At 47.9% G+C, this 26,676-nt stretch overlaps 1 protein-coding gene across 4 annotated transcripts in view; it reads left to right on the top strand.

Annotated features, from left to right (window-relative positions):
- Nab2 (Nuclear polyadenosine RNA-binding 2) overlaps nt 1-26,676 on the top strand; it is an 89,859-nt gene that overhangs the window by 21,922 nt on the left and 41,261 nt on the right. For 2 of the 4 annotated variants that reach the window (XM_084597387.1, XM_084597383.1), the window contains 5 exons: nt 9,475-9,635; nt 11,559-11,662; nt 18,014-18,148; nt 22,571-22,618; nt 24,780-24,833. In XM_084597387.1, the coding sequence (XP_084453513.1) occupies nt 9,475-9,635; nt 11,559-11,662; nt 18,014-18,148; nt 22,571-22,618; nt 24,780-24,833 (502 nt within the window). The remainder of the gene's footprint in view (nt 1-9,474; nt 9,636-11,558; nt 11,663-18,013; nt 18,149-22,570; nt 22,619-24,779; nt 24,834-26,676) is intronic. The other 2 variants (XM_084597385.1, XM_084597384.1) reach the window with 2 other exon arrangements.

Below are 26,676 nucleotides of genomic sequence, written 5' to 3'. Positions count from 1 at the left end.
CTTGTGACGGGGTCAGCGGCGGGAAGCAAAGTGTCGAAGGGCAGTAAGGGGTCTCTTCCAAAGAGAAGATAGAATGGAGAGTACCCAGCAGTGTCATGACGCGAAGAGTTATATGCAAAGGTGACAAATGGCAGACTAATATCCCAGTCGCGATGACTGTCGGATACGTACATTGCGAGCATGTTGGTGAGTGTGCGGTTAATACGCTCCATAAGGCCGTTCGTCTGAGGGTGATACGCAGTGGTGAACTTGTGCCGAATGGAGCAAGAACGAAGTATTTCCTCAACAACTCGGGAAAGGAAACAGTGGCCACGGTCGGTAAGTAGTTGGCGGGGAGCACCATGGTGAAGTATGACGTCGTACAAAAGGAAGTCAGCAACGTCTGTGACGCAGCTGATTGGAATGGCGCGAGTGATTACGTACCGCGTGGCATAATCGGTGGCCACAGCGATCCATTTGTTTCCTGACAAGGACTTGGGAAAGGGCCCTAGGAGGTCAAGGCCAACACAAGAAAATGGCTCAGTCGGATAGCAATCGGCTGCAGGTGTCCAGGTGGTAGCACAGGGGGTTTCTTCCGGCGTTGACAGAGGTCGCAAGCGGCTACATTGGACAGAACGGTAGAGTCCAGGCCAGAAGAAACGCCGGCGCACGCGGTCGTATGTGCGTGAGAGGTCAAGATGACCAGCTGTAGGGGCGTCGTGCATTTGTTCGAGAACGGCAGAGCGTAGGTGTTGGGGAACGACCAGCAAGTGCTCAGCGCCATCAGGTCGCATGTTGCGGCGGTATAGCGTATTCTCATGAAGGAAGAACAGGGCGAGGGAAGAGTCACGGCTGTGTGTGCGGAGGCGGTCGGTAGGAGAACTGAGGGTTGGGTCCAAGCGCGGTTCGTCAGCTATGTGGGAAAAGTCCGATGTAGAGAAGACACAGGGGTCCGACTCATGGTCAGTAGAGGAAGGGGGATCGACGGGATAACCGGACAGACAGTCTGCATCCTGGTGGAGCCGATCGGATTTGTATACAACGGAAAAGGTATACTCCTGCAAGCGCAGTGCTCAGCGGCCGAGGCGGCCAGCAGGATCCTTGAGGGAAGAGAGCCAACATAAGGCGTGGTGATCGGTAATCCGCCTTTTGCGGGAGGATGTGGCGCCATCATGCGGGAGCGGGCAAGAAACACATTGGACGGCAGTGTAGCAGACGACGCGAAAGCGCACCATACGAAATGGCCACGCCAACGCAGGTAAAAAGTGAAAGCTTCCGCTCTTTTTTGGCCTCGGGGCGGAAGGTAGTGACAGTGATTGCAGTAGATCATGTTCACGCAGTATGGGGGATTGTAGAGCGTTTTCACAATCCACTCATAACACACGTACGCATATACTATCTTCGTATTGTAAGAGCGTGTAGCGCGGGCCGTGTTCGACGTCACAGAATGAGACGCTCTCAGTGTGCAGGTTTTTGGCAGACAGGAGAGTGCGGGGGCAGAGAGAGAGAGGGATCTCAAAGGGCAAAGCAGCCAGGGGTTTGTTGATGCTGCAGAGCTAGGTGGAATCGTCTCCTGTGACTTTGAGCGGCGCATATGCGCGGGGTGTCTTGAGTTACCGAGCACAATGCGGTCACCGCGGCGCCGACATGGTGCAATGGGCGTCGCTTTCTCCTCGCATCATCTACAAACGTGCAGCTATAGGATTTCATCTACGAAGCTCGGCAGAGAGCCACATATACACATCCTCTGAAAAGGGCGTTGTCCCGGCCGGAATGCACACCTGCAGGAAACGAGCGGCATTTTTCTGGCAATGGATGATTCAGCGCTGTAGCCGGTTTCTGCCCTCAGGAGTCAGAACGGATGTGGTCGCAGTGGTGAAAAGGTTCTCGGTGCACAGAGAATGGTCATTCTGTTGTGAAAGGATCCACAATGTTCCTTTCTGCCTCCGCCGCGATTTCTGCGGAATCAACAACTTGGTGACACATGTGCATCTCCTACATATCGGATGCGCATCTCAGTCAGGAACCAACCCTGTTCTACGTCCAGAGCGATCCACTCTGCAAGTGAACGAGCATGAACCTTCCAGGAGACTCATTTATTGTGCCGGGCGGTTTCCTTGCCGTTGCAAACAGTTGGACGAAGACGACGATTATCAAGCTCCCTAACGAAGTGCATCTGATTGCGTACACCAAAGGAAGAAAATCCGGATGCTTTGGCGTGCACGAAGGCGAGCCTTTAATTAAAAAAAAAGAAGTACTGTGCGTCGTGCAAGAGTGTCAAGTGCGTCATATGCTCCGAGCTGCAAAAACCCAGATACTGCAGGTATGTATGCATCTAGACGAAATATGCATGATGAAAAGTACCTACTGGAGTTTTCACCCAGGCTGTAATGCACCAGTGATAGCTGCAATGAGGATTTCTTCGGTGCGTGATTGCTTTAGTTGCGCCGTGGCCTGAAGGCGATGCATTTTGTTGTTTCTTTTTTTTATGTGCGAAGGGGCCGGGTAGCGCAGATATCACAGGTGGCTGTGCGCGCTAGACCGTAATATTTAGCATGTTTTATCACGACTGCCGCCTGACTAAAAAGAAAATATTCGGCGTTTGTTGTGATGCACGGCTGTTTGCGAGCCGAGTGGTTGAGCTGGTCATGAGGCTCGCGAACGGCAGTGTATTAAAACGCCGTATTTTTTTTCTTGTTAGTGAGGTGGCAGTCACGATAAAAACGTGCTAAATATTACGGCCTAGCGCACACAGCCGCCTGTGATATCTAAGCTACCTAGCGCCGAACAAATGCTCATTGTGGCTATCACTGGTGGGTTACAGGCTTGGTGCAAACTCCGGTAGATACTTTTCATCATGCACATTTCCTTTAGATGCATACATACCTATAACGAAGTGTTTTTCGCACAGTCGAGAGTATGCAGTTGGTTGCTAAGGTCGGTCATTCACATCTGACGCTTGGTGGCCCTAATTCAAGCATCACGTCGTTGTTGGTTGCGGCTCGCCGAAGGAAACCTGAAAAACCGCGTCTTGCATCTTTGCACGCAACCGTACGCGGCAGATGTGGTTGGCATCGCTTTGCCAAGCCTGCGACCGCCACCGTGCCGCTCGGTGCCGCCAGCCCCCGTGCACTGGTGGCGCCGAGAAACGTCGTCGACACCGTCCAGTGCGCTTCCATCGGTTGCCGCTACGACTTCGCGCATGCGCAGAAAACTCGCACATAAGGCGGATTACAGTGAAGGGTCGGCCAAACAAGTAGGGTTTGAATTTTCCAACGGCCCAAACGAGAGCCAGGCACTCCCGTTCCGTAATAGAAGAGTTCTGTTCTGCTGATGACAGGAGACGACTGGCGTAGGCAATCACGCAGTGTTGGCCGCGTTGTCGCTGTGCAAGAATGGCACCAATCCTGTGGCCACTGGCGTCGGTGAGAAGTTCCGTCGGGGTAGACGGGTTGAAATGGGCCAACACAGGAGATTGGTGAGAACAGCGATGAGGCAGAAGAATGTGTTAGCCTGCTCTGGTTCCCATGAGAAAGGAACGCTTTTCTTCAGCAGATTGGTGAGAGGACGAGCAACAGCGGCAAAGTTTGGGACGAACCGGCGAAAATAAGAGCACAGTCTGATAAAGCTGCGGACATCACGGGGTGAACGGGGAGATGGAAAAGCACTGACAGCGCGAACTTTGTCGGGATCGGGTTGCACGCCGGTGGCATTCACCAAATGGCCAAGCACTTTAAGTTCGCGGCGACCAAAACTGCACTTCTTTGAGTTCAGTTGAAGTCCGGCACTGCGGAAAAGTGCCAAGATGGAAGAAAGGTGACGAAGATGGCTTTCGAACGAGGGTGAGAAGACAATCACGTCATCCAAGTAACATAGACAAGTCGTCCATTTGAAGCCGTGGAGTAAGGAGTCCATCATTTGTTCAAATGTAGCAGGGTCATTGCAAAGTCCAAAAGGCATAACCTTAAATTGGTAAAGTCCATCGGATGTGACAAACTGAAGTTCAGGATAGGAAGGTAGGTGCTGTTCTGTGTAACGCGTACGATGAGATGAGGAAGAACGATGTTGCAGTTAAGAAAGACCTCGGTGATAGGGCAAGCAACATAGTCACCGTCAGGCACAGGCGGGAAAGGTGACAGAGGTAGGTAAACAGAGTCAGGGGGCAGGGGTGCAGATGGAGGATGTTCTGAGCAGACAGGTATGTCCAAACGAAGAAGGCCGCTGGAGCAGTTGATGAGGGCAGAGTGGGCCGTTAAAAAGTCAAGGCCGAGGATCACTTTGTGAGGGCACTGGTTGAGGACGGTGAACTAAACAGGGATGTGATGACCGGCAAGGGTGACTCGGGCAGTGCACAGCCCAGTGACGGCATCAGTACTGCCATCGGCAACACGAATGGTGGGCGAAGCGGCGGGGGTCTGTACTTTCTGTACTGTAATTCCCGTAACAATATGTTGTGCATGAAGGGCCACTGAGGTTCCCAGAACCCCTGCAGTGCATTTCCTCATTGTGTGGGTGTCCCGGTATCCCTTTCTCACTTGCATCTACAGTGCATAGTTTGCTTCTTTTGATAAACTGCCGCGGAAAATGTACCGAAAAGGATGAATTGCAGTTTCTCAGCCAAGACATTATGTAAAGCACCTGATGCTCAGTGCAGCGGTTCTCAATCCCTGTAGCCTTGATGAGTTTGAAAAGGGGGTGAGGAGACCTGTTTCTTACCACATGATAAGTATGCAAAAAAAAAAAAGAATGCGTAGATGCATGGCCACATAATGAGTGCACAAATTCGGGCAATGCTTTCCGACTCCATAGTGAAACTCTCTGCTGTAGTCATTTACAGTGGGATTAGTCCCAAAATAATGGCTTTAGAAAGCAGGTGAGGGCACTCACGGTACCCAGGAAGTGTTCTGGAGAGCCCAAATTTGGAGCCTCCGATTCCCCATTATTCTGAGGCACCCAGTCAGAAATGACCATTTGGGTTTCCCAAAGATATTGTTATACCATGCTAGCATTCAGCAAGTGAAAAACGAAGTGTCGGGGGTTTGACGAAGACGACGTTGAGTACAGATATAATGAACATGCATATTACAAATTATTGAATATATCGAACTGTTCCGAAATTATTTTGACAAACACATGTATTTAACTTCCCTTAGCGAATGCGGTTCGGCATAAAAGGAATATTACGAACTTCGCGACGCCAAGCACTACCTCACTTTATTAGCAGGAGGCAGGCTTCGTTGCACTACATGTGTGTTGTGCGGTGCAGCAAACGTTCAGGACTACCTCGCTGGCGCTGACAGCGCCACAAATGCCACGACGGCGTTGGGAGTTGACGGCCAAAGGTAATCTCGGAGGCCATAAAAAATCGTTCGCATCTCACAATCGCTGACAGCGCCGCTTCAGCAGCGGCAGCAGCGGCGCGATCGAATGTTGCTTTTGCCTTTTTGGTTTTTGCGTCTTTCGCGTTTTTAGTGTTAGCAGCGGCGTGGCAGCTTGGCCGTCGTGTCGCGTGTGGTGCACGGGTGTGCATAGTGCTGTGATGGCGGTGAACGTGAAAAAAAAAGAGCAGCACTGACATTAAAGACCAAGCTCAAGATAAAATCAGGGCCTTCAAGGCAGTTTACAAGAGGAGACTGATTGACACTCTTCTCGTGAAGCTTGTTATGAAGCAGGACTTGAAGATCGACTTGCTGGGAGCATTGAAGCGGCATCGGACAGCGTGAAAGGCGAAACGATTGCCAACTACTTTCGGCACGCAGGTTTTGTTCCAGCAGAGGCCTGTGCATCAAGTGACGATGGGGACGATCCCGACGAAGCAGAAGCAGAGCTCCGCGCGCTCGATGAGCCTGGAACGATTTTTCGCGTTTTGTTGGTGACATGCCCGCAACAATGACTGTAGAGGACTTTGTAGGCGGCGACGACATTGCGGCGACCACGGCTGTACTGGCGGACGCCGAAATCGCTGTGGAAGTTTCTGAACATCCCGCAGACGAAGCTCAGGCTGACCCTGCAGACGAGAACATTCCGACTTCACAAGAAGCGCTTGCTGCTTTGGATTTACTGCGCCGCCACTGCAGTGCTATTGAGAGCAATGGGTTTGCCCTTGTTGAGTGTTTGCAAACTGTGGAACAGGGCGTGATACGGAACGCGATCAACACAAAAAAGCAGGCCGCGATAACACAGCTCTTTGCACGTAAATAAATGGACGTGACCCAAGTAGGCACCCTCCGAGTTGCTGTGCCTTCTCTGATTGAATTTCACTGCTCTTGCTTGTATTTTCTACGAAATTTTATATTACGAATTATGGATAGAGCGAACTATTTTCCGATTTTTTTAACTGTTCGTTTAACTGTTTAACGAGGTTTCACTGTATGTATTATTAATATAAACATACAGTGACTTGGTAAGTCACTGTATGTAGTTGAACATTTAACGGTGCCCATCGATTCCAGAGTGGTGTTGCCCACTGGTGCATGATTTCCACTCGTAACATCTTTGGTGGAGGTGAAATAATCGATCCCGCACAACAAGCTGGATCTCTTCAGTGGACGCCACATCGATACCATCACCATGTCTACAGACGCCTCCCCCTCTACAGCCGTCACCCTAGCTGTCGTCATGGCTCAACCCCGGGACCCGGGCACCTTCTGCGGGACCGAGAACTGGTCGGCCCTCTACGAGCGAGTAAGCAAGCACAACCGCTGGGATGCAATGCTCATGCTGGCAAATCTCATATTTTATTTAACCGGAACCGCTCGTGTCTGGTTTGAAATGCACGAAGACGAACTGACATCTTGGGACGTATGCAAACAAAAGCTTCACAACCTCTTCGGCAAACCTATTGGACACCACCTTGCTGCCAAGAAAGGCCTGGCATCTCACACCCAAACTTCGTCCGAATCCTATATTTCCTACATACAAGACGTCCTATCCCTGTGCCGAAAAGTCGGCTCGGCCATGACTGAGGAAGACAAAGTGGGCCACATACTAAAGGGTGTAGCCGACGACGCTTTCTACCTCCTCTTGTGCAAGGATTGTTCCCCTGTTGACTGTTCTTCATGTGTGCCGGTGCTTCAAGCAGGCAAAACGCATATGTCATCGTTCTGACCACTTGCTGAACACAGCTGCTAGCTCATCCTGTACTGACCGGCCTACTCTTCGTCAGCCGTCCAACCAGACTAGCTTGACCCGTATCGTCCGCCGCGAATTCGAAGCCATGGCTCCCGCTGTTTCCTCGTCGCAGCTGATGGACAACACCCTACCTACGGAATTCTTCATCCAGGCTGTTGTTCGCCAGGAGGTTGCTAATATGGGCATCTCTATAGGCCATGTCCCGAACACCATCGACTCCAACTCAGCCCCTCCTGTGATTGCTGCTGCCTCTAACCGCAGCTTCTTGCCTCAATACCACTACTGCAATCCCAATGACTGGCATACCGCTGACGATCGCCCAATCTGCTTCACTTGTTCCCGTGTTGGCCATATCTCCCATCACTGCCGCAACCACTGGCACTTGCCGTTACACCCATTCTACAGTGCTGTCTCTGCACCAGGACGTTCCTCGCCCCAACCTGACCCGCCCCATGCTGATCTTGTACCACCTGTTCGTGCAGCCGGTCGCCTTCCCTGCAAGCACGACGTTCCCACTCTCCTCTTTCTTGTCGTAATTCTTCACCGTCCTATGCCAGCCGTTTCTCGGAAAACTAGACGATGCAGCTCCCGGAGATGACACTGCATTCACAGCCCGGAGTGAAAAGCCTCTGTTGACCTTTGCTCCACCCTCATCGAAGTCCTTGTGGATGGTGTTCCTGTCTCTGCCCTTATTGACACTGGTACCCAACTCTCTGTTCTCAGTTCGTCATTTTGTCGTCATCCTGAAGAAAGTCCTGACGCCAGCAGTTTTGCCTACCATTCGCGTCGCCAGTGGCAGCCCTGCTGCCGTGCTTGGCATGTGTACCGCCAGGTTATGGCGGCATTCTTGAAGCACGGTGAATAAGACTGGTGTGTGACAACCAGCAATGGTTACGCGTAACACTCCACTCGTAACAATATCATTGCTGTGCTTATTTGCATCTGCAGGCAGAACACAGAGGCCATTTCCAGATGCCTCCAACTAACCTTGTCCTCTACAAAATAAAATGAAGGTCAAATAGTATTGCTTGCCATGGTGGCTCCGTGGTTAGGGCACTTGACTGCTGAACTCAGGGATGTGGGTTTGATCCCAGCCACAGCAGCCACTTTTTGACTATGTACTGTGCAATGGCATTGTCCGATGTCACCATCAGCCTGACTACATCCATTGCAGGGCAAAGGTCCTTCCATATTCCTCCAATTCACCCAGTCCCGTGCTAGCTGCACTCATTTCAAATCCCCGTGAACTTCCTAATCTCATCCACCCGCCTAACTTTCTGCTGCCCTCTGCTACACTTGCCACCCCTAGCAATCCAGTCTGTCACTCTCAGGTAGATAACCGGTTATCGTGCCTTCTCAGTACATGACCTTTCTTCTTGATTTCTACTAGAATGTCATTAGCTTGCATTCCCTGATCGAGTCGGCATGCTTCTTGTCTCTTAACATTACACCTACCATTTTCCGTTCCATAGCTCTTGGCGTGGTCCTCGATATAGTAAATTGAATTCTTTTGTAAGCCTCCACATTTCTGCCCCATAAATAAGTACCGGTATGATACAGTTGTTCTATACTTTCCTCTTGAGCTCCGCTATGGTAGCACATCGGTTAGGGCGCTCAAATACTGTACCCAGGGATACAGGGTTGAATCCTGGCCACAGCAGCCACTTTTTGATGGAGGCAAAAAGCAAGGTGTGTGTGTACTGTGCGATGTCACTGCACATAGAAAAACCCGAGCTGGTTGAAAATTCCGGAGCCCTCCTCTGAGGCATCTCTCACAGTCTGAGTTGCTTTGGGATGTTAGTCCCCATAAACCAGCCAACCTTTCTTCTTGAGCGATATTACCAACCTACCAATAATGATCTCATAGTACTTTCCTCCAACCCAATCTCATTCTTCTAGGTATTCCCCTTTCGTGATCCATATCTATTGCTATTACCTGTCCCAAGTAGAGATATTCCCGTACTACTTCCAATATCTCACTCCTTATCACAAACAGCTGCTCCTTTCCAAGGCTGTGCATTGTCAGTGCATGTTTATAGAACTCCAGGCTGTGAAAGTTGCCAGAGCCATCCACTATGGCATTCGTCACAGCCTGAGCCACTTCGGGACTTTAAACCCTGGAAACCACACCAAACAAATAATTGGAATAAATTAGGTTCCAGTTGATTCTAATTTGGTTTTGTAGTTGATATGGGCTGGTTGTTTATTGCTTGTAGTCGGTACATTGCAATGACAAGGGAACCGAGGAAATGGACGAGAGGATCCGTTTCTTCATCTTTGTGTGCGCCTTTTCTTTTTTTACAGCAAGGCACCATTAAGGAATAATTGCAGGGATGTTGAGAGTGATTGTTTGAGGTCTTGCAGGAGCGCCCTCCCACCAAGAAGTCGGTGGTGGCTGTGGCAGCTGCAGTGGTGCGCCGCAAGCCGCACTTCCTGAGCGAGGCAGAGGACGATGACGAGGAGTACGACCCTAGCAACCCTTCGGTTGGATCCATCGCCAGCGTGGTCAAGGTGTCTGAGAGGAGGTGAGTTGGCTCCAAGGCCTCTGTGCCTGATTGAGGAAATGCCCGAAGCCCTCAACTCTTGTTAAGAAAAAGTCGAGTACAGTAGAATCTCGCTGATATGAATCTCACCAGGTCACAGGAATATATTTGCCTTAGCCAAAATTTGTATTTTCCAAATTAACCCTAACTAGCTGGTGGCTCAGTGGCTAAGATGCTTGGCTACTACAGTCAAATCTCAATATAACGAATCCCGCGGGGCCGCAAAAAACCATTTGTTATTTTGAATTATCGTTGTAATGAAAAATCTGCGATTATAAGCAAGTGGTCAAACCTAGGTATGAAAATGACGTTCCTTGGCAGTAGGCAAGCGTATAGACAAGCAAAGCCTCAAGTGAAAATGTTGCACTTACTCATTTTACTCCAAAGCCGATTTATTTGAAGAAATCAATTATTTTCTTCTGCCGCGTGCAGCAAACACGACCGCGCACTACATTACACCACTACAGCACATACACCTTCCACTTTCCGGAACACCTCATCGCATGCGTGATTGCACCGAGCGATGAAAGTACTGACTTTGTCCATATGAAAAAAGAAAAAAAAAAAAAAAAAACATCAGAGTTCGCTATGACCCCATCTTCAATGCTCCCTGAAGTTTGAAAATCTTGTCTCGGTCTTTCTAAATAATCGCGGCAGTCGATGGGGCATTGCTAGCTGTCTGTAGAGGCCAAATCGCTTTTTCCCTGCGTTGATTTCTTGCAGTGAAAGCAGCTGCATTCATATCTTCTTGGCACTTCGCTGGCTAATATCATCGCCAATCTCACACAAACTTTGCAATAAGATAATCTGCGGCGAAAAAAAAAAATGCCGCCCCACACGCGCGAATGCAGGAATGACCGACCCACGTACGGCACACAGCACAGGAAGAAAAAAATGTAGGCAGCTAGGACTGCTGGCTACTGCGTAATAAACCATAGCTACAGCCCACGGACCATACACACAGATGTCTCACGCGACTTGCAAGCTGCGGCGGTGTTCATTTTAGCCGAAGTCATAACACTGATGTTCCAAAATTATAGAAGAAATAAAATTCTGAAATATACGGTATTTTGAAATTCGTAATTCTGAAATAGTTTTACATTGAAAACATAGCAAATCTGCCGGGGATTCTTAAAAAATTCATCAATTTAAAAAACTCGTTAAAAGTGGTGTCCGTAGCAACGAGATTTCACTGTATACAAACTTCCCAGGTTTGAACCCGACCTCGGTGGTCGCGTTTCAGTGGAGGCGAAACACAAAGGCCTTCATGCGCTGTCAATGCACAGAACACCAGGTGGTTGATATTACTCCAAAGGCTACTTACGTATGTACACACACATGCACGCACACACAACAAAAGCTGTGCGAACGCCAAGTTTTGGCTGCGAAATGAATTTGAGAATTAGTAAATCTTAGTAAAAAAAATATTTCTTATACGGAGAAGTGAAACAACTGATGGAATCTGTTGTGAAACATGAGCAGAAAAAAAAAAACAAATTTATTATAAATCTACAAATATCAAAATTTTGAACAGAAAGTGAATGCAACGGATAAGAATTTGTTTGCAAATCAAATAAAGTATTTTTGATTTGTGTCTACAGTTAGAGCAGATAGTTGAAAATAAAGATAAACTTTTTTCAACAAAATACTGTTGAGGAAAAACACTGGTATTGCAAACACTGCCCTGTCAGTAGAAAAATTTTTCCTCTTTGAGCCCATGCATTAATTAAATGAGGAAGCAAGGTCATTGTAGCCAGAAAATGTTGTTCCTGAGCATATTATACATTTTTCCCTCCCTGTTGGGGAAGAACTGCATACTGAGCATCCTGACAGCAGCTTACGCTTATCAGACATTTCACTTGGGCATGCTTCACTGTCTCCCTCTCCTCCTTGGTGGCCTCCCAGATCGAGTGTCCCAGAGAGTATGCAGGCCAACAAGCTGCTCCTGCTCAAGGCCATGAAGGCGGCCCACCAGTCCGTCTCCAGCAACACGTCTCGGCGGAACCCCTGTGAGTGGCAGCCCACCTTATCTCATCTCTTGCTTTGCAGTGGGTGCATGTGTGTATGAAAACGTCCTTCAGGACTGTGACCCAGGAAAACAACGCTTAGTATGCGCAGCAGTTGTAGGTCTGTATGCATCCTTCTCTCCCAATGCTCCAGTAGCACCCTGCACGTGAATTGTGGGCTGGTTTCATAAGCCATATTTAGAAATTAAAAATGTGACATACTCTGATGAAAGCATGTTCTAATGAAGTGCTCATACTATTTATGTCTACAAATATATTCGGGCTCTAAATTTAGTGAGCAATTTTGTGGGCAGTATCTTTATGTGCATCTGCTACACAGCTGCATTGACATGGTATTTGCAGGAGTGGCATCGCAGTTGAGTGTGCTTCAATTATGACACACACCGCTGTCTTGAGGGATGGTTCTGCGATGTAACTAGGGATCTCTTCCTGGCTCGGATTATAATCATAGGGTTGTGCGAATATTCGAAATTTCGAATTTGAATCGAATATTTTTTTTGTTCTATTCGTATTTGTATTTGAAAAACTGATATAAGAAATTTCTGAATATTCGAAAATTACCAAATAGTACAGCAAAAATTTTCGAACTCACCTTAGTTTCCCCACACTTCATGCTTCACTGCAATGCTTGATTATGTGGCCTGTGCAATGTAGAATCCCCGAATCGCGACGGGCCGTTGTTGAAGAAAGGCCTTCCTGTTTGTGAAGAGGGCCTTCCCAACAATTAGCGCGAAGCAAAGCACTTGGTGAAATGAGGAAAAAACATCGCTTTTACATTGGCTTCATTTCAAATGTAAACATCTATCATACAAACGTCCATCAGATAAAATTACATGGAAGCAAATGGTTTTTGACACCTTTTTCAGGCCCATTGGATGATTTGAGCTTCCAGCTAATTCAGACATCATTTTGGTTCCTGAAGGCGGAATACGCGAGAGATTGCTTATACTCAGCAGCGATATTTCCTGCAGGCCCTTCCTGTGCAAATAACTGGTATATACGGAATCTTGTATAAAATTTATACTAGATTATTAAGTAGGGTATACACTTTTGTGCAGTTCTAGTTTAATTTTGTCTGCAAATACCATGTGAATTCTGAAGTAATCAAGAGAAACAGTGCTTGCTATTTTTCAAGTTTGTATTTTTTCACTCATCAGATATTCAATATTTGATTCGAGACTCTCAGGCATTTTTTTCCCTCGTTTTTATTTGGTTCTTATTCAAAAATTTCATTATTTGCACATCCCTACAATTAGGATGTGGCCCCTGGTAGGCGTTAGTGTGCCTGTGGCTGCTGTCCCCTAGTGGCCAGAGGTGTTTCGAGAGCTGCTGGGCTGTGGGTAGCAAGTGTGCCATGTTTCCTTTACTAACCAGAGGAAAGTCCTCCCATTCCATGATGTCACAACCTCACTGTATTACATTGGGACAGAAGGGGGCAGTTTGTTTACTAAAGAGCAGCTTTGTAGAATTTTTTAGTATTCAGAGCTTATTATCACATTATAGTATTTTTTAGACCTCCTTGCATTTGTCCTAGAATAGCTTTTTTTAAAACGAGGTAAAAAACACGTTTTAATATAGCAGAAACCGGGAAACCAAAACTGGATTTCACACGAAGTATGGTACCATGATAGATAATGGTGCATCGTTGCATGTACTGTTACAAAACCTCTCTTCCTTCATATTGTATCACTTAACTGGTAACTGATGCCCAGACGAAGACAAGCCCACTTGTCGAAACGTTGGCTCATCTGCGACCTGAGGCGTACCCTATTTACCCTTGTTCGGTTCTTCTTTTTTATACCGTGCAAACCATCTTCTTCCTTTCGTTCTAACTGGTGCCTGTAATGGACAGCATTGATCATTACTCATCTGAGATGAAAAGAGCAAAGCTCAAAATTTTTTGCTTCGGCAACAACAAAGCAAATGCTCGCAGGTGTGCAGATCATGGTATCGCATAAGCGAGATAGCCGTAGAGGTCTCTCCAATCGAGACCACAAAATTGGAAATTTAAATTGATGTGAAAGCCCATATATTTGCATATACAGTCGAACCAGGATAATATCGAACTCGAAGGGGATTGCGAAATAGTTCGATATATCGATAATTTGATATACAGAAATCGGCTTGAGACGCCACTTGTGATCGTGAAAAATGATACTGTATTTGCCGCGTAGTCAACCAACTTGCATAATGAACCCACCTCCCACTTTTGCCCCCGCGAATTTAAAAAAAAAAAAAGAAAGAAAAAAAAAAAAAGAAACGTTTGGTGGCACGTCCCTCCGTTTCGACCGCTGTAGCAGTGATAACATTAAGGAGTGTTTATCTTTTGACTGGCTTTTGATAGATCCTGCAGTGGCAGGGAGCGAGGTCAACTCAGCAGAGTGCCCGTGATGGCTTGATTGCACAAGCCTGGTTCGATGTATCACGCCGCGCTTGGGGCGGGCGTAGTTCACTGCCACAGAATCATTGGAAAGCGTGATATAGCTGCAAATGCCGTTTTAAGTGAACAGTGCTAAAAGTCGTCATGATCGCAGCTGACCATGTGCTATCGTTGATTCATAGATGTAAAAATAGACGATTCAGAAAAAAAAAAGAACTGTGCCGCATGTTTAGCACAAGTAAGGATGACTCTCGCAAAAGAAAAAAAAACAATTGGTGCTTCTTAATGTCCGCAGCTGCCATAGCATATGCTACGCCGTACGTTCAGCACGATGGCAAAAATGAATGACTCCCGCAAAAGAAAAAGAAAAGAAAGAACGGCTGCCGTCAGCCGTCGCGCACAGAGCGTTCACGACACACAGTGGAGAAAGCGTCTGCCACGGGCTGAGCTGGCTCATCCGCACATGCGTAGTGCATGCTGTTGCGAACGAAGGCTGGGAAAGAGAGAGGAAGGGGAGAGATAAAGCTAGGCAGAAGAGTGTGCACACGCTTGCACTTCACTTTATCGCGTTTTTTCGCTCTCCCGAACACCACGGCTGCATTGGTTCTTTCTCGTTCCTTCACGCACATGGCTAGCAAACGTCACATGCTGCCGCGATCGCCGCAAATGAGCGCGCCTTTGGGAAAAGGGTGCGGCGCTGCCCTAGACCAGCCGTCACTGAACTGTCCCCTCTCATTCCTTCCGCGCATGGTTAGAAAACGTCACGCGGCAAACGGCAGAGGGTGATGTGATCGTCTTTGGGGAAGGCGCACCGTTCAATGCGTGATGCGGAGTTCGATATATCGAACGACCGGTGAAATTTAGTTCGATATACGACGCAGCTTTCCTATACTTTACAAGGGATTTTCAAGGGAATATTCCGTGAGTTCGATATAACCAAAATTTGAAATATCCGGGTTCGATATACAGTCGAACCAGGATATATCGAACTCTAATGGGATCGCGAAATAGTTTGATATATTGATAATTCGATATACAGAAATCGGCTTGTGACGGCACTTACAATGCGAAAAAATGATATCGTATTTGTCGCATAATCAACTTACTCGCATAATGAACCCACCCTTCACTTTTGCACTCGAGAATTTGGAGAAAAAAAAAGCGTTAAGGCCAGCTCGCTCACATGGAAGTGATTAAGCGGCAGTGACAGAGCAAAATGTTTCCAACTTGTTGGAACTGTGTTCCTCTGCCATTCAAGCCACCGCGGAAGCTCAAAACAAGGTTTCTTTGTCGCCGTGGCAGAAATCGCCAGAGTTTTCGCTTGCATGACGCACTCCGTTTGGGTCGTCTCATCCACAGCTCATTTCTTGGCAGCGTGCCAAGATGCTGCGCAGCGATAAGGGCATGGCGTGTTTATCTTTTGATAGCTCCTGCAGTGACGGGGAGCGAACTTGTCAGAGTGCCCGTGATGGCTTGATTGCACAAGCATGGTTTGATTTATCACGCTGCGCTTGGGGCGGGCGTAGTCCACTGCCACAAAATCATTGGAAAGCGTGAGACAGTAGCTGCAAATGCTGTTTGAAACAATAAATGCTAAAAGCCGGTGTCATGATCGCAGCTGACCGCGTGTTTTCGTTGATTCATACATGCAAGGATAGACGACTCCCGCAAAAAAAAAAAAAAAAATCCCGCTTCGTAACGCTATATCTTACACTACGCCGTGCATAAAGCACAACGATAAAAATAGACAACATTCGCAAAAAAAAAAAAAATATATCTGCCGCTTCCGCAGGCGCCATAGCCACGTCAGCCGCCGCGCGCAGAGGATTCGCAACACACGTACCCTGGAGAAAGCGTTCAACGTTCTGTCTGAAAACGGGCTGAGCTGGCTTGTCGCATGCGTAGCGCGTGCTACTGCGAATGAAGTCCGAGAAAGAGGAAGGAGAGAAATAGCTCGGCAAAAGGATGGGCACACCCTTGCGCTTCGCTCTGTCGCGTTTTTCCCCTCTCGTTCCCACCAGTTCTCTCTGGTTCATTCACGTGCACAGGGCTTGCAAACGTCACGTGCTGGCGCTCAGGAAACGATAACCGCAAATGCGCGCTCCTTTAAGGAATGGGCGCGGCGCTGCCCTAGCCGAACTGTTCCCTCTCATTACTTCCGCGCGTGGCTTGAAAAGTCACGCGGCAAACGGCCGAGGGTGATGCGATCATCTTTGGGAAAGGCACACTTTCCAGTGCGTGGTGCGGAGTTCGATATATCAAACGACTGGTGAAATTGAGTTCGATATATGACGCGGCTTTCCTATACTTTTACATGGGATTTTCAAGGGAATATTCCGTGAGTTCGATATATCCGGGTTCGACTGTATCTGGGTTCAACTGTAATAAGAGGTGTAATTTCAGAATAGTAAAAATGGAAAAAGAAAAACTTTCATCCACATAATTTGAATGAAGAAAGCTTCATTTCAGAATTTCCTTTAAAAAAAGAAAAAGAAAAACCTGCATTTGATGGTTGCCTGCGAGGCCTACACGCTCTGCGCTTGCGTGCTCAAGTTTATTCCATGCCAGGCGTCGAAAAGGGTCATGCACCTCCATGTGCCTGGGACTGGTTCATGCTCTTCTCGCGTCGAGATACTACTTGATCAGAGAATTTCATGCCACATAGGGAAGAACAGCTCATATTTGCTCTTGTAGTCTCAGAAGCCATGCTGGCCTGTGGTTGTAGACCGGTGCACCACTTCCATTCCAGCTTGTGCGCAAGACAACAACGCACAAGCTGCTGGCTATCATGTGCCTTGCTCGTACCTTTTCATGTCTCACACTGCGCACAGCAGCGCAGCATGCGCACAAAGGAAGTTTTCTCGGATTCGGGGCTTTAGCAATTGTCGTGCAGTCCAAGGGATCGTCTTTTAATGGTCCCTTGCCAGATACATCTTGCCATTGGAACCCTTCTTCAGTGTCAATGAACATGTTTTTTCTGTGTTTCTTAAAAGGAGCAACCAACAAGCTCCTTGGGAATGCTGTAGGGCGTGGTCACTGTGACTTTAGAGAGGCCCATTTTAGCTGTCCAGTGGCAGTAGCTGCAGGTTATCTCTCTGCTTATCCAGTCCAACAGTATGGTGCTTGGAGCTTTTGGCAGCTGTGATTACTTCGCTTTCAAAAATGCTGCTTGCTGCTTTTGCACTCCTGGCATCACACAAAGTGTGTTCATCCTGTGTGTTGTGAGGCCAGCATGCTGACATGGCACTGAAACAAACTAACGGAACAGTCAGCTGATGCCACCATTAGACAGCTCACACTGGAATCTTGATACTGATATCACTGAATAATGAGACCAGAATTTAGACTGAAAATTGTTCGGATGTGCATATACAGGAAGGCGGAAACCTCACACGAAAAAAATGTGGAAAAATCTCGTATTATGTGCTGGTTTTTAAGGTAATTTGCAATTCAACAAGATGCTGCCTAGCTGCGAGATATGGTGCAATATATCAGAGGACTCTAGTGAACTCACTGCAATAATTTCAGTAATATGCATGGAGGTGACAAACACTGGAGTTGCCCTTTGAGAGAGCAGATGGCTGATCACAGAAGGGCAGTCAACTGCAAAGAGACTAGACATGGGCATTGAGACCTCATGGAAAACATGTGGCCTTTACATAGGGGCAGGCTTTGGACAGTGCAGTACACACGGAAAGACAGACTGAGGATCAACACTTGGATCATTGGGACTGTGCTCGGTTTCACTGAAGGCCCCCGAAAGCCAGTGCTTCCTGACCTAGCACTGTGATCAAGGTGCCATGGAGCTTGTCTAATTTTTAGATGTCGGTGGTTTGAGTGTGCATCGTACTTGATTCTTTGAAAGTGAAAGGCAAACATGACGATGCCCAGGAAAGTGTTGCTTGTGCACTCTGAGCTCCTCTTTTCCAACCATTCGCATTGCACAACTGCAGCAGCCCGAGTGGAACCTTACCAGCCGACGCCCCTCCGCGAGCTGGGCTCCAAGCGGCGGAGACCCATCAGCAGCCGGCTAGGCTCTTCCGCAAGACCAGAGGACATTGACGAGGAGGACCCCGCACCCCCTGCCAGTGAGTGTCAACAGGGGGAGGGGTTCTGTGAGTAGGCACCATGTTCGGTTCGGTAACTCTGGTTTCTTTTGGTTTGGCTGTGACATCAGTAGTGAGCGAAGCGACAGGAGCTGATGGGGAAGGGAGGTGCCAGTCACTTGCACAGCCAGTCTGGTTGCTGTCTGCTGCTACCACTAGGCACACTGCCCATGCCACAGCCTTGTCACGGGGACCACACTACATCAGTCTGTTGGGAAAATGCCAGACAGTCCAGAGACAGCAATAGCCATGACAGAGCTCATCACGCATCCCAAATAGGTTGTCATGCTGGATCATCTATCAGCATCGGGCACCGGTTCATCAGTGCAACAAGAGCATGAGGCATGTTTGATTAAACGAAGGCGTGGCTCAATGGCCGTGATGATAAAGTGGCTATTCTGCACAGACTACAATAGACTCACGAGATTTCAGATTCACAATCCATAATTATTGTTAATTCAAGCAAAGCTGAAATTTTTTGTTGACCCGCTTGCAATGTTTGTTAAGGCTCTGTGGGGAACATCAGTCTTCATGCATGCATCCCTGATACGTCTGAGAGGTTTTATTTGCTTACTTGATAGTCATCCATCAACCTGCTATCCCTACTATTACAGCTGCATGAGGGAATGGGCAGAAATAATTTCCCCCCATTTGCAAACAGCAATATCTGCTGTTAAACCTCGTTACAAGAGACAAAGCTACAAGAGACACTCAGTTATAACAGACATTTGAAAAGGGTTTGGTTGGTTTTCCTATGTTCACCACATTAACAACATCGCTTACAAGAGACATTCTGTTACTAAGGGCAGCTTCTTAGGTCACTGGAGTGAATTCTTTACTATTTAGAAGAGACACAACCCAAAATGTTCATGCAGCGCGACTGACGTACCAATTCGTTGCGCTGCTCTTTTTATCCCTTTGGCTACATTTTGTTATGTTTTGCAGCTGGATGTCACACCTCGCACGGTTGCCACTATTGTCTCACTGCACCGAGATTTCAGCCGTTCTGCTTCTATAATTGCAGCCGCACTCCTGCACTGCCTGTCGAGCTGAATTTACGTTGGGTTGGATTTTTGTCCCAGCTTTCGTGGCGCTTTGTGCGTCGGTAGTCGCAGGGGTTGGACTGCGGAGGTGCTGCCATGTTTGCAGTTTTCGACGATTCATCCGCTATAGGTTCGCATCAGACACAAACTCAAATGTCTACAAGTCACGCTGCAGTGAGCGAAAAGTTTAGTTAAAGCAAAAAAAAGCAAGCACAATATTTATTACGTTTATGTTGGATCTAAAACTCAATCAATATTAGGCGTGCTACAACCTCCAGACGCCGCGTTCACTCATCACTATCACCATCATCACCAAAACACTACACAAGCAAAAGCCAGCATCTTTTCTCATGCCCTCGCCACCATGTCATGGGTACAACATAGTACTTACGGCTGGCATTTTGCGACAACATTCTTCGAACCTGGCGTGAGGCTCACATGGCGAGCGATGTCAACGAAACGAAAACAGATTTCTCTTCTGGACAAGCCTGAAATCATCAGTGATGTGGACTCTGGACTTCTGTACAGAGTCCACATCACTGCGAATGACAGTCTCAGACAAGTTTGGACTTTTCCAAAAGACTGTTAATATCATTATGGAAAACCGTGACGCAGTCATTAAACAACAGCTGGATGGCGGACTTACGGCGAAGCGAATTAAACTTTGGGGGGCGACCTATCCAAAGGTGGAGGAAGCTGTAGTGTTGTGGTTGCGAGACGTACTTGCAAAGAACATTTCAGTGCACGGTGTGTTGCTCCACAAAAGTGCTGAAAGAAGCACAGTGCAGTGCTTCTCGATTGTGCCGACTTGAAGTGCAGTGAAGGGTGGTTAGATAGCTTCAAAGTGTGGAACGGCTTCTCATTCAAGTGCATGATGGGAGAAAGTGTTGCAGTTGACACAGAATGCGTGTCCTCATGGAAAGATTGTCAACTTGCTCAGCTACTTCATGGTTACAGCCCCGACAATATGTTCAACGCGGACGAGAGCGGTTTGTCCTACAAAATGAGGCCACGGCGGGAAGCGGTCAAAGGAGTGCATCAGCGTCCTTTTTTGTTGCAATATGTCAGGATCTGAGAAGGAGCGTCTCCTTGTGATTGGGAAGTCGAAACGACCTCGTTGTTTCAGCCACTTGCATCACATTCCCATCACATATGAAGCAAACCAGAATGCATGGATGAAATCTAGCATTATCAATTCCTGGCTGCAAAAATTTGATCAGAAGATTGAAACCCAGAATCGTGATGTACTTTTGTTTGTGGATAATGCTTTTTGACACACCAAGGTCCCTATGCTCAAAGCCACCAAAGTTATTTTTTCCTTCCAAACTCCGCATCCCATCTTCAACCAATAAATCAAGGGATTGTGCACTCTGTCAAGTCACAGTACAGAACAAGGCTAGCAGAATGTCTGTTGTTCAACATGCATCAGGACTGCACATACTGATATATGAAGTTTGCCGTCCAGGTGATTTTTGCTGTCTGAAATGGCTTGAGAAGTGAAGTAGTGAAAAACTGCTTCAGAAAAGCAGGTTTCAAATATGGTGACATGTTGGAAGAGGGGCTCGATGTGGATCCCGAGGCAACATTCCTTGAAGATGAAGCTTAGGCGATCATCCAAGAGTCTTCAAAGGTCCCAGAATCTTTTGAGGAGTTCGTATCTGCAGATGGTGGACCTCGTGTGCTCCGAAGAGCTTACAGACCATGCAATCGTTGCACAAGTAAATGGTACATGTGCCACAGAGGATGTACCAAAGGAGAAGGAAGATGACAACGAGGACATTACAGGGGAAAAGGTGTCAACATTTGAGGCTGACGAGCATCTAAAGCACTTCAAAGGTGCTGTGAGCAGCAAGGTGGGCTGCAAAGTGGAGTGCCTTACCTCCAAAAGTTGGGAAGAAAGCTGATGCACTCTGCGCTGACAAAAAGGCAAACTTCTATGAAGGACTTCCTCAATACGTCATGAACATTTCCTCTTAAAGTATGTTTAAATGCACTTTATGCTGATGTGCAGTAAGATGATCTAGTCCTGTCCCTCGATGTTTTTAGAATTTTTGGTTACAAGAGACCCTGGCTACGAGAGACAACTTTCTCGAGATCCTTGAGTGTCTCTTGTAACGAGGTTTTACTTTTATAATTATATGGTCGCCTTCAAAGAACAATCTTCGCAGCATCAGCAGTGTCCTTCACTGCTTGTAATGATCATGAAACTGCCGCCGAAGTGTGATTTGTGGACAAGAGCGGCTGTCAGGGGCGTCACCGCTGATCGAGGTGTCACGAGCAGCGGGCCGCTCCGGCGGCGTATGATACGGTTGCACCCAAGACACTTTCATTCACGCCCATTCAGTTATTTTCTCCTCTTATTACTTTAAGCAAAATTGATCTTGATTTTCAGTATCTGTTGCAGGTCCATAACGGTAGTCTGCCTGATGCTTATATGTGAAAAGCACTGCTGGCAGAGCCTCAGCTTAATCCTCAACTGTGATCATCTAGCTATAGTATGGGGACTTTTCATGCTTATAATGCGACACTGAAACCGTGCAGAAAGGTGTGGTGTGTGCTTTAACCTGCATCATACACGTTACTCTTGCGTAGTGCATGGTAAACCAACGGCTGTGTTAGCAGGTGGTGCACACTAGATTCGCGCTGTGCTTGGGTTGTTCGTCCAGCTTGTGTACTTGCCTGTCCTGGCCACAGCTTTAACTAGCAAAAGCAGTGTCAAACAATCGTAGCAACAACAGAGTCATGCATGAGAAGTAAAAGCGGTCTGAAACTTAAAACCAAAAATAAAAATAAAAGACATTCGTAGCAACAGCAGCATCAAACATGCGAAGCAAAAGCAGTCAGAAACCTAAAACAACAAAAAGGAAAACAAAATTAACAGCCCACCAAGAAAACAACAGATGACCGCTAGAAAAGCAGGGTAAGAAGTTGTTTGAAACTGCTTTTGCTAAGAGGTGGCCCTTTTTTTCGTTTCTAATTTGCTTTATCAGAATCTGTTAGTTTATCTGCAGGGGTTAAAGGTTTCTTGTCTGTTATCCTGGTGTAGCCGCTTATTTTCCATGTGTTCGGTTTGGAGAAATAATTACGATGAGCCTCATGCTTGAGTTGAATTAATAAACAGTTGGTAGTGTGCGCATGTGGTGTCCCTTTCCTGTTAGTGTTCTTGTCGCCTTTCATTTTATCACTTCTATTAACCGAATCAAAATCTTGGGGTCCCTTTGCATTTCACGTGGAGCAGCGACTAAAAATGCCGCCCAGGGCAGCTACTAGCACCCTCCTGTCACAGCTCATCTTGGGTGTCTGCAAATCCAGTGTAGTACATTCCGCTAACTGCATTTCTTCCCCAACTTCCCTCATGCAGAACGACCTGGTGGTGTCTCTATCAAGGATAGGCTGGGCAGGCGCCAAGGTGAGTTGGCACCAGTTCACACTCGGCGTAAAAGGCAGTGCCGTTACGTTAATTGAATGTTGTTTTAGGCCAAATTACGGCGGTCCTAGAAATTGCCCAGCGACTGTCATGCGGGTCGCTACAGTTGAATATCAATGTAACAAACTTCAGTGTAACAAAATTGTCAATGTAAGGTTAAAATTTGGTTTTCAAAACTTGGGTCCACAAAACATCACCTATTTTCGGCTTCAATTTAATGGAGTATTAGCTTACTTTCAGTGAAGTGGAATTTCCTTGCTTGCTCGAAACGAGCCTGATGAAAAATTGTAACACAAGATCAGACAGTCGAGTGGGGCAGATACCAAAGCACCAGCTGGAAAGGAGATGCAGATCACGTGGCAGATGTAAATATATGCATGCAAAGGGGGGAGCACTGCGTGCTGCACCATTTGGGACAGTACAGGTGACGGCGAACATTGTGCTGGCCGAATCCACTGAGCAGCACTAGCGTCTGCACAACACACAGTCAGCAAGGCCAGACACAGCTGATACCGCCTTCACAAAACAGTCAAACCCGGTTATATCGAACCCGGATATATCGAACTCACGGAATATCTCCTTGAAAATCCCATGTAAAAGTATAGGAAAGCCGCGTCATATATCGAACTCAATTTCACCGGTCGTTCGATATATCGAACTCCGCACCACGCACTGGAAAGTGTGCCTTCCCCAAAGACGATCGCATCACCCTTGGCCGTTTGCCACGTGATGTTTTCAAGCCACGCGCGGCAGGAATGAGAGGGGACAGTTCTGGACAGCGCCGCGCCCATTCCCCAAAGGCGCTCGCATCTGCAGTTATCGTTTCCTCCCGCGCGCCAACACATGACGTTTGCAAGCCATGTGCGTGGGTCTGTCCATTCTTTTGCCGAGCTATCTCTCTCCTTCAGCACGCGCTACGCATGCGCCAAGCCAGCTCAGCCCGTTTTCAGACAGACGTTGGACGCTTTCTCCAGCGTGTGTTGCGAACCCTTTGCCCACGGCGGCTGACGTGGCTATGGTGCCTGCGAACGTTAAGAAGCAGGAGCTCTCTGGTTTTTGCGAGAGTCATCCATTCTTATCGTTGTGCTGTACGCGCGACATAGCGTAAGATATGGCGGCTACGGACGTTAAGAAGCGGCAGGGTTTTTTTTTTCTTTCTTTTTTTTTTTTTTTTTTTTTTTTTGCGGGAGCCGTTTATCTTTGCATGTATGAATCAACGGAAGCACGCGGTCTGCTGCTGCGATCAGGACGCCCGCTCCAAGCGCGGCGTGATGCAATCAAGCCATCACGGGCACTCTGCCAAGTTCGCGCCCCGCCACTGGAGGAGCTATAAAAAGATAAACGCGCCCTGACGTAGCATCTTGGCACGCTGCCAAGAAATGAGCTGTGGATGTGACGGCCGAAACGGAGTGACGCGCGCCATCCACATGCAAGCGAAAACGCTCGCGATTTCTTCCGCAGCGACACAGAAGCCTTGTATTGAGCTGTCGTGGTGGCTCGAGCGGCAAGAGGGACGCAGTACCAACAAGTTTGAAATTTTTCGCTCTGTCGCTGCCGCTCGTCGCTGAGATCGCTCAATCGCTTGCATGTGAGCGAGCTGGTCTTAACACATTTTTTTTTTTTTCAAATTCTCGGGTGCAAAAGTGGAGGATGGGTTCATTATGCGAGTGGGTTGATTACGCGACACATGTGGTATCGTTTTTTGGCATCGTAAGTGCCGTCACAAGCCGATATTTGTATATCGAACTATTTCGCGATCCCCTTCGAGTTCGATATATCCGGGTTCGACTGTATGTCGCAGTTTTGCCCAAAACAGGCGCGACATGCAGCCCTTGTAGTTCAGAAGGATAACAATGAAGGTTAAATCAAAACTATATGGGTGCGTTGTCCCAATCAGTCACATGGTCTATTTTCACCACAGTTAAAGACTTTGCCTATTAATAGTCTGCGAAATGTTGTGGAGGATTCTTGGCATGCCAGGAGACAAATGTCAAAATTGTAAAATTTCAGTTTTACAAAGTAAACAGCGAATTTTACTGACTTTGGTGCATAAAGTACAAGCTTCCAACCTTGCAATCCGCTCTGTACACCGAGTGACACGAAGGGTGCAATGCTTGCTCTCTTTCTCTTATTTTTCTTGCAGCAGCAGCAGCAACATCGGCAGAAGAGCCCTCGCTACCCACAGACGTGGAGCGGGGTGAGCCTAGTCTTTCTGTATTTATTCATTTGGCATCCTGGGTAAATTGTGGGGTCTAGGAGTTGGTTGACGCAGTGTTGGACTTGTCTGTTTAGTGTATGTATCAAATCATAAAGACGAGTGATTTGAAACAATGCATTATTGTCAGGGCCCTGTGTATATTGGATTTTAAGCTCAGTGCAGAGTAAAGGGGCATTTTGGAAGTGATTGCATGCGTCCTCACACAAGCTTAAGTGTCCTCATGATTTTGTCTGTGGTAAGGCTTGGGAAAAAGTGCTTTGAGTTTTGATTTTTCAGAGTGTATCTGCTGGTCTGCCTTGAAAGTGGTGCAATACTGTATCTGAAACGTTTTCATGTATTTTGATTTTCTTCCTGTAGTGTGCTGACGACGTTGAGGGCCTCGAGGTTTCCGGGAGTAGAAATCCTGTCAGCTACATTGCGATGTGGATTTAATAGTTCGTTTGAACGTCTAGCGCTGCCAGTAATTCGGGCAGAGCAGGGTCGAATTGCCAGCCGCAGGGCACAGCTTCAGCACGAGAGATGGGCGCCGGAGCCAAGCGATGGTGATGGCGATGCCGCAGCATTTTCCGTTCTTTGTCTTCTTTACATTTCCCCCACGTGAAGAAGTCGCCATCCTGGCGACTCAGGGAGAAGAGACGACCAGAGGGTTGTAATATGGCTTGAGGCGGCTAACGTGGACAATCTCGCGGCCGCGACGGCGGTGGTCGGAAGAAGGGGTGACTGGCTCGATGACGTAGTTCACAGGGGATGTGCGTTCCAAGACGCGATAAGGTCCGTGGTATTTGGTGTCTAGTTTGTTGGTGGCAGGAACGCATAGCCAAACGAAGCTGTCGGCCTGGAACGTGGGAGCAGGAGTATCGGTATCATGCTGATCTTTGCGATAGCCTTGAGTGTTGGAGGTAAACGTGCGGGCTAGCTGACGGCATTCCTCGGCCTTCTGTACAATGTCTGACAAAGCACTGTACTCAGAGGCATCTGGATGGTATGGCAAAATTGTGTCCAGAGTACATGATGGTTCACGGCCGTATAAGAGGAAGAAGGGCGAAAAACCAGTTGTTGCTTGGGTGGCAGTGTTGTACGCGAACGTTACGAATGGCAGTACTTGGTCCCAGTTCGAGCTTCCAGATTCAGATGTAACATACATTGCGAGCATGTCCCCAAGCGTACGGTTGAAGCGCTCCGTGAGGCCATTTGTTTGCGGGTGGTACGCAGTTGTAGCTCGATGTATCGATTTACAAGACGACAGGAGCTCTTGGACTACTTTGGAAAGAAAGACACGACCTCTATCACTCAGTAGCTCGCGGGGGGCGCCGTGTCGAAGAATGAAGTGGTGCAGAAGAAAATGGGCTACCTCTCGAGCTGTCGCCGCGGGAAGTGCAGCAGTCTCGGCGTAACGGGTCAGGTGGTCGACGGCGACGATGACCCATCGATTACCAGCGGCACTGCAAGGTAGCGGACCATAGAGGTCGATTCCCACGCGATCAAACGGGCGAGCTGGACACGGTAAAGGCTGAAGAGGGCCAGCAGGGTGGCGAGAAATCTTGCGTTGTTGACAGGCGGTACAAGAGCGAATGTAGCGACGTACGAAATTGTACATTCCCCGCCAGTAGTACCTTTGACGAATTCGATCATATGTTTTGAGGACGCCGGCATGAGCGCTTTGCGGGTCACTATGATGGTGGGCACAAACCTCGGAGCGGAGGTGGCGCGGAATGACAAGAAGCCACGTTCTGCCGTCTGAGTTGTAGTTCCTTCGGTAGAGAAGGCCTTCCCGAATGGCGAAATGGGAGGCCTGTCGGCGGAGTGCCCGAGGATGCGTAGC

This window comes from Amblyomma maculatum, chromosome 3, assembly GCF_055883805.1.
Source record: "Amblyomma maculatum isolate TAMU_Amacu chromosome 3, ASM5588380v1, whole genome shotgun sequence".
Taxonomy (NCBI): domain Eukaryota; kingdom Metazoa; phylum Arthropoda; class Arachnida; order Ixodida; family Ixodidae; genus Amblyomma; species Amblyomma maculatum.
Note: the sequence above shows the minus strand (reverse complement) of the source record. Positions and strands in the feature narration are given on the sequence as shown.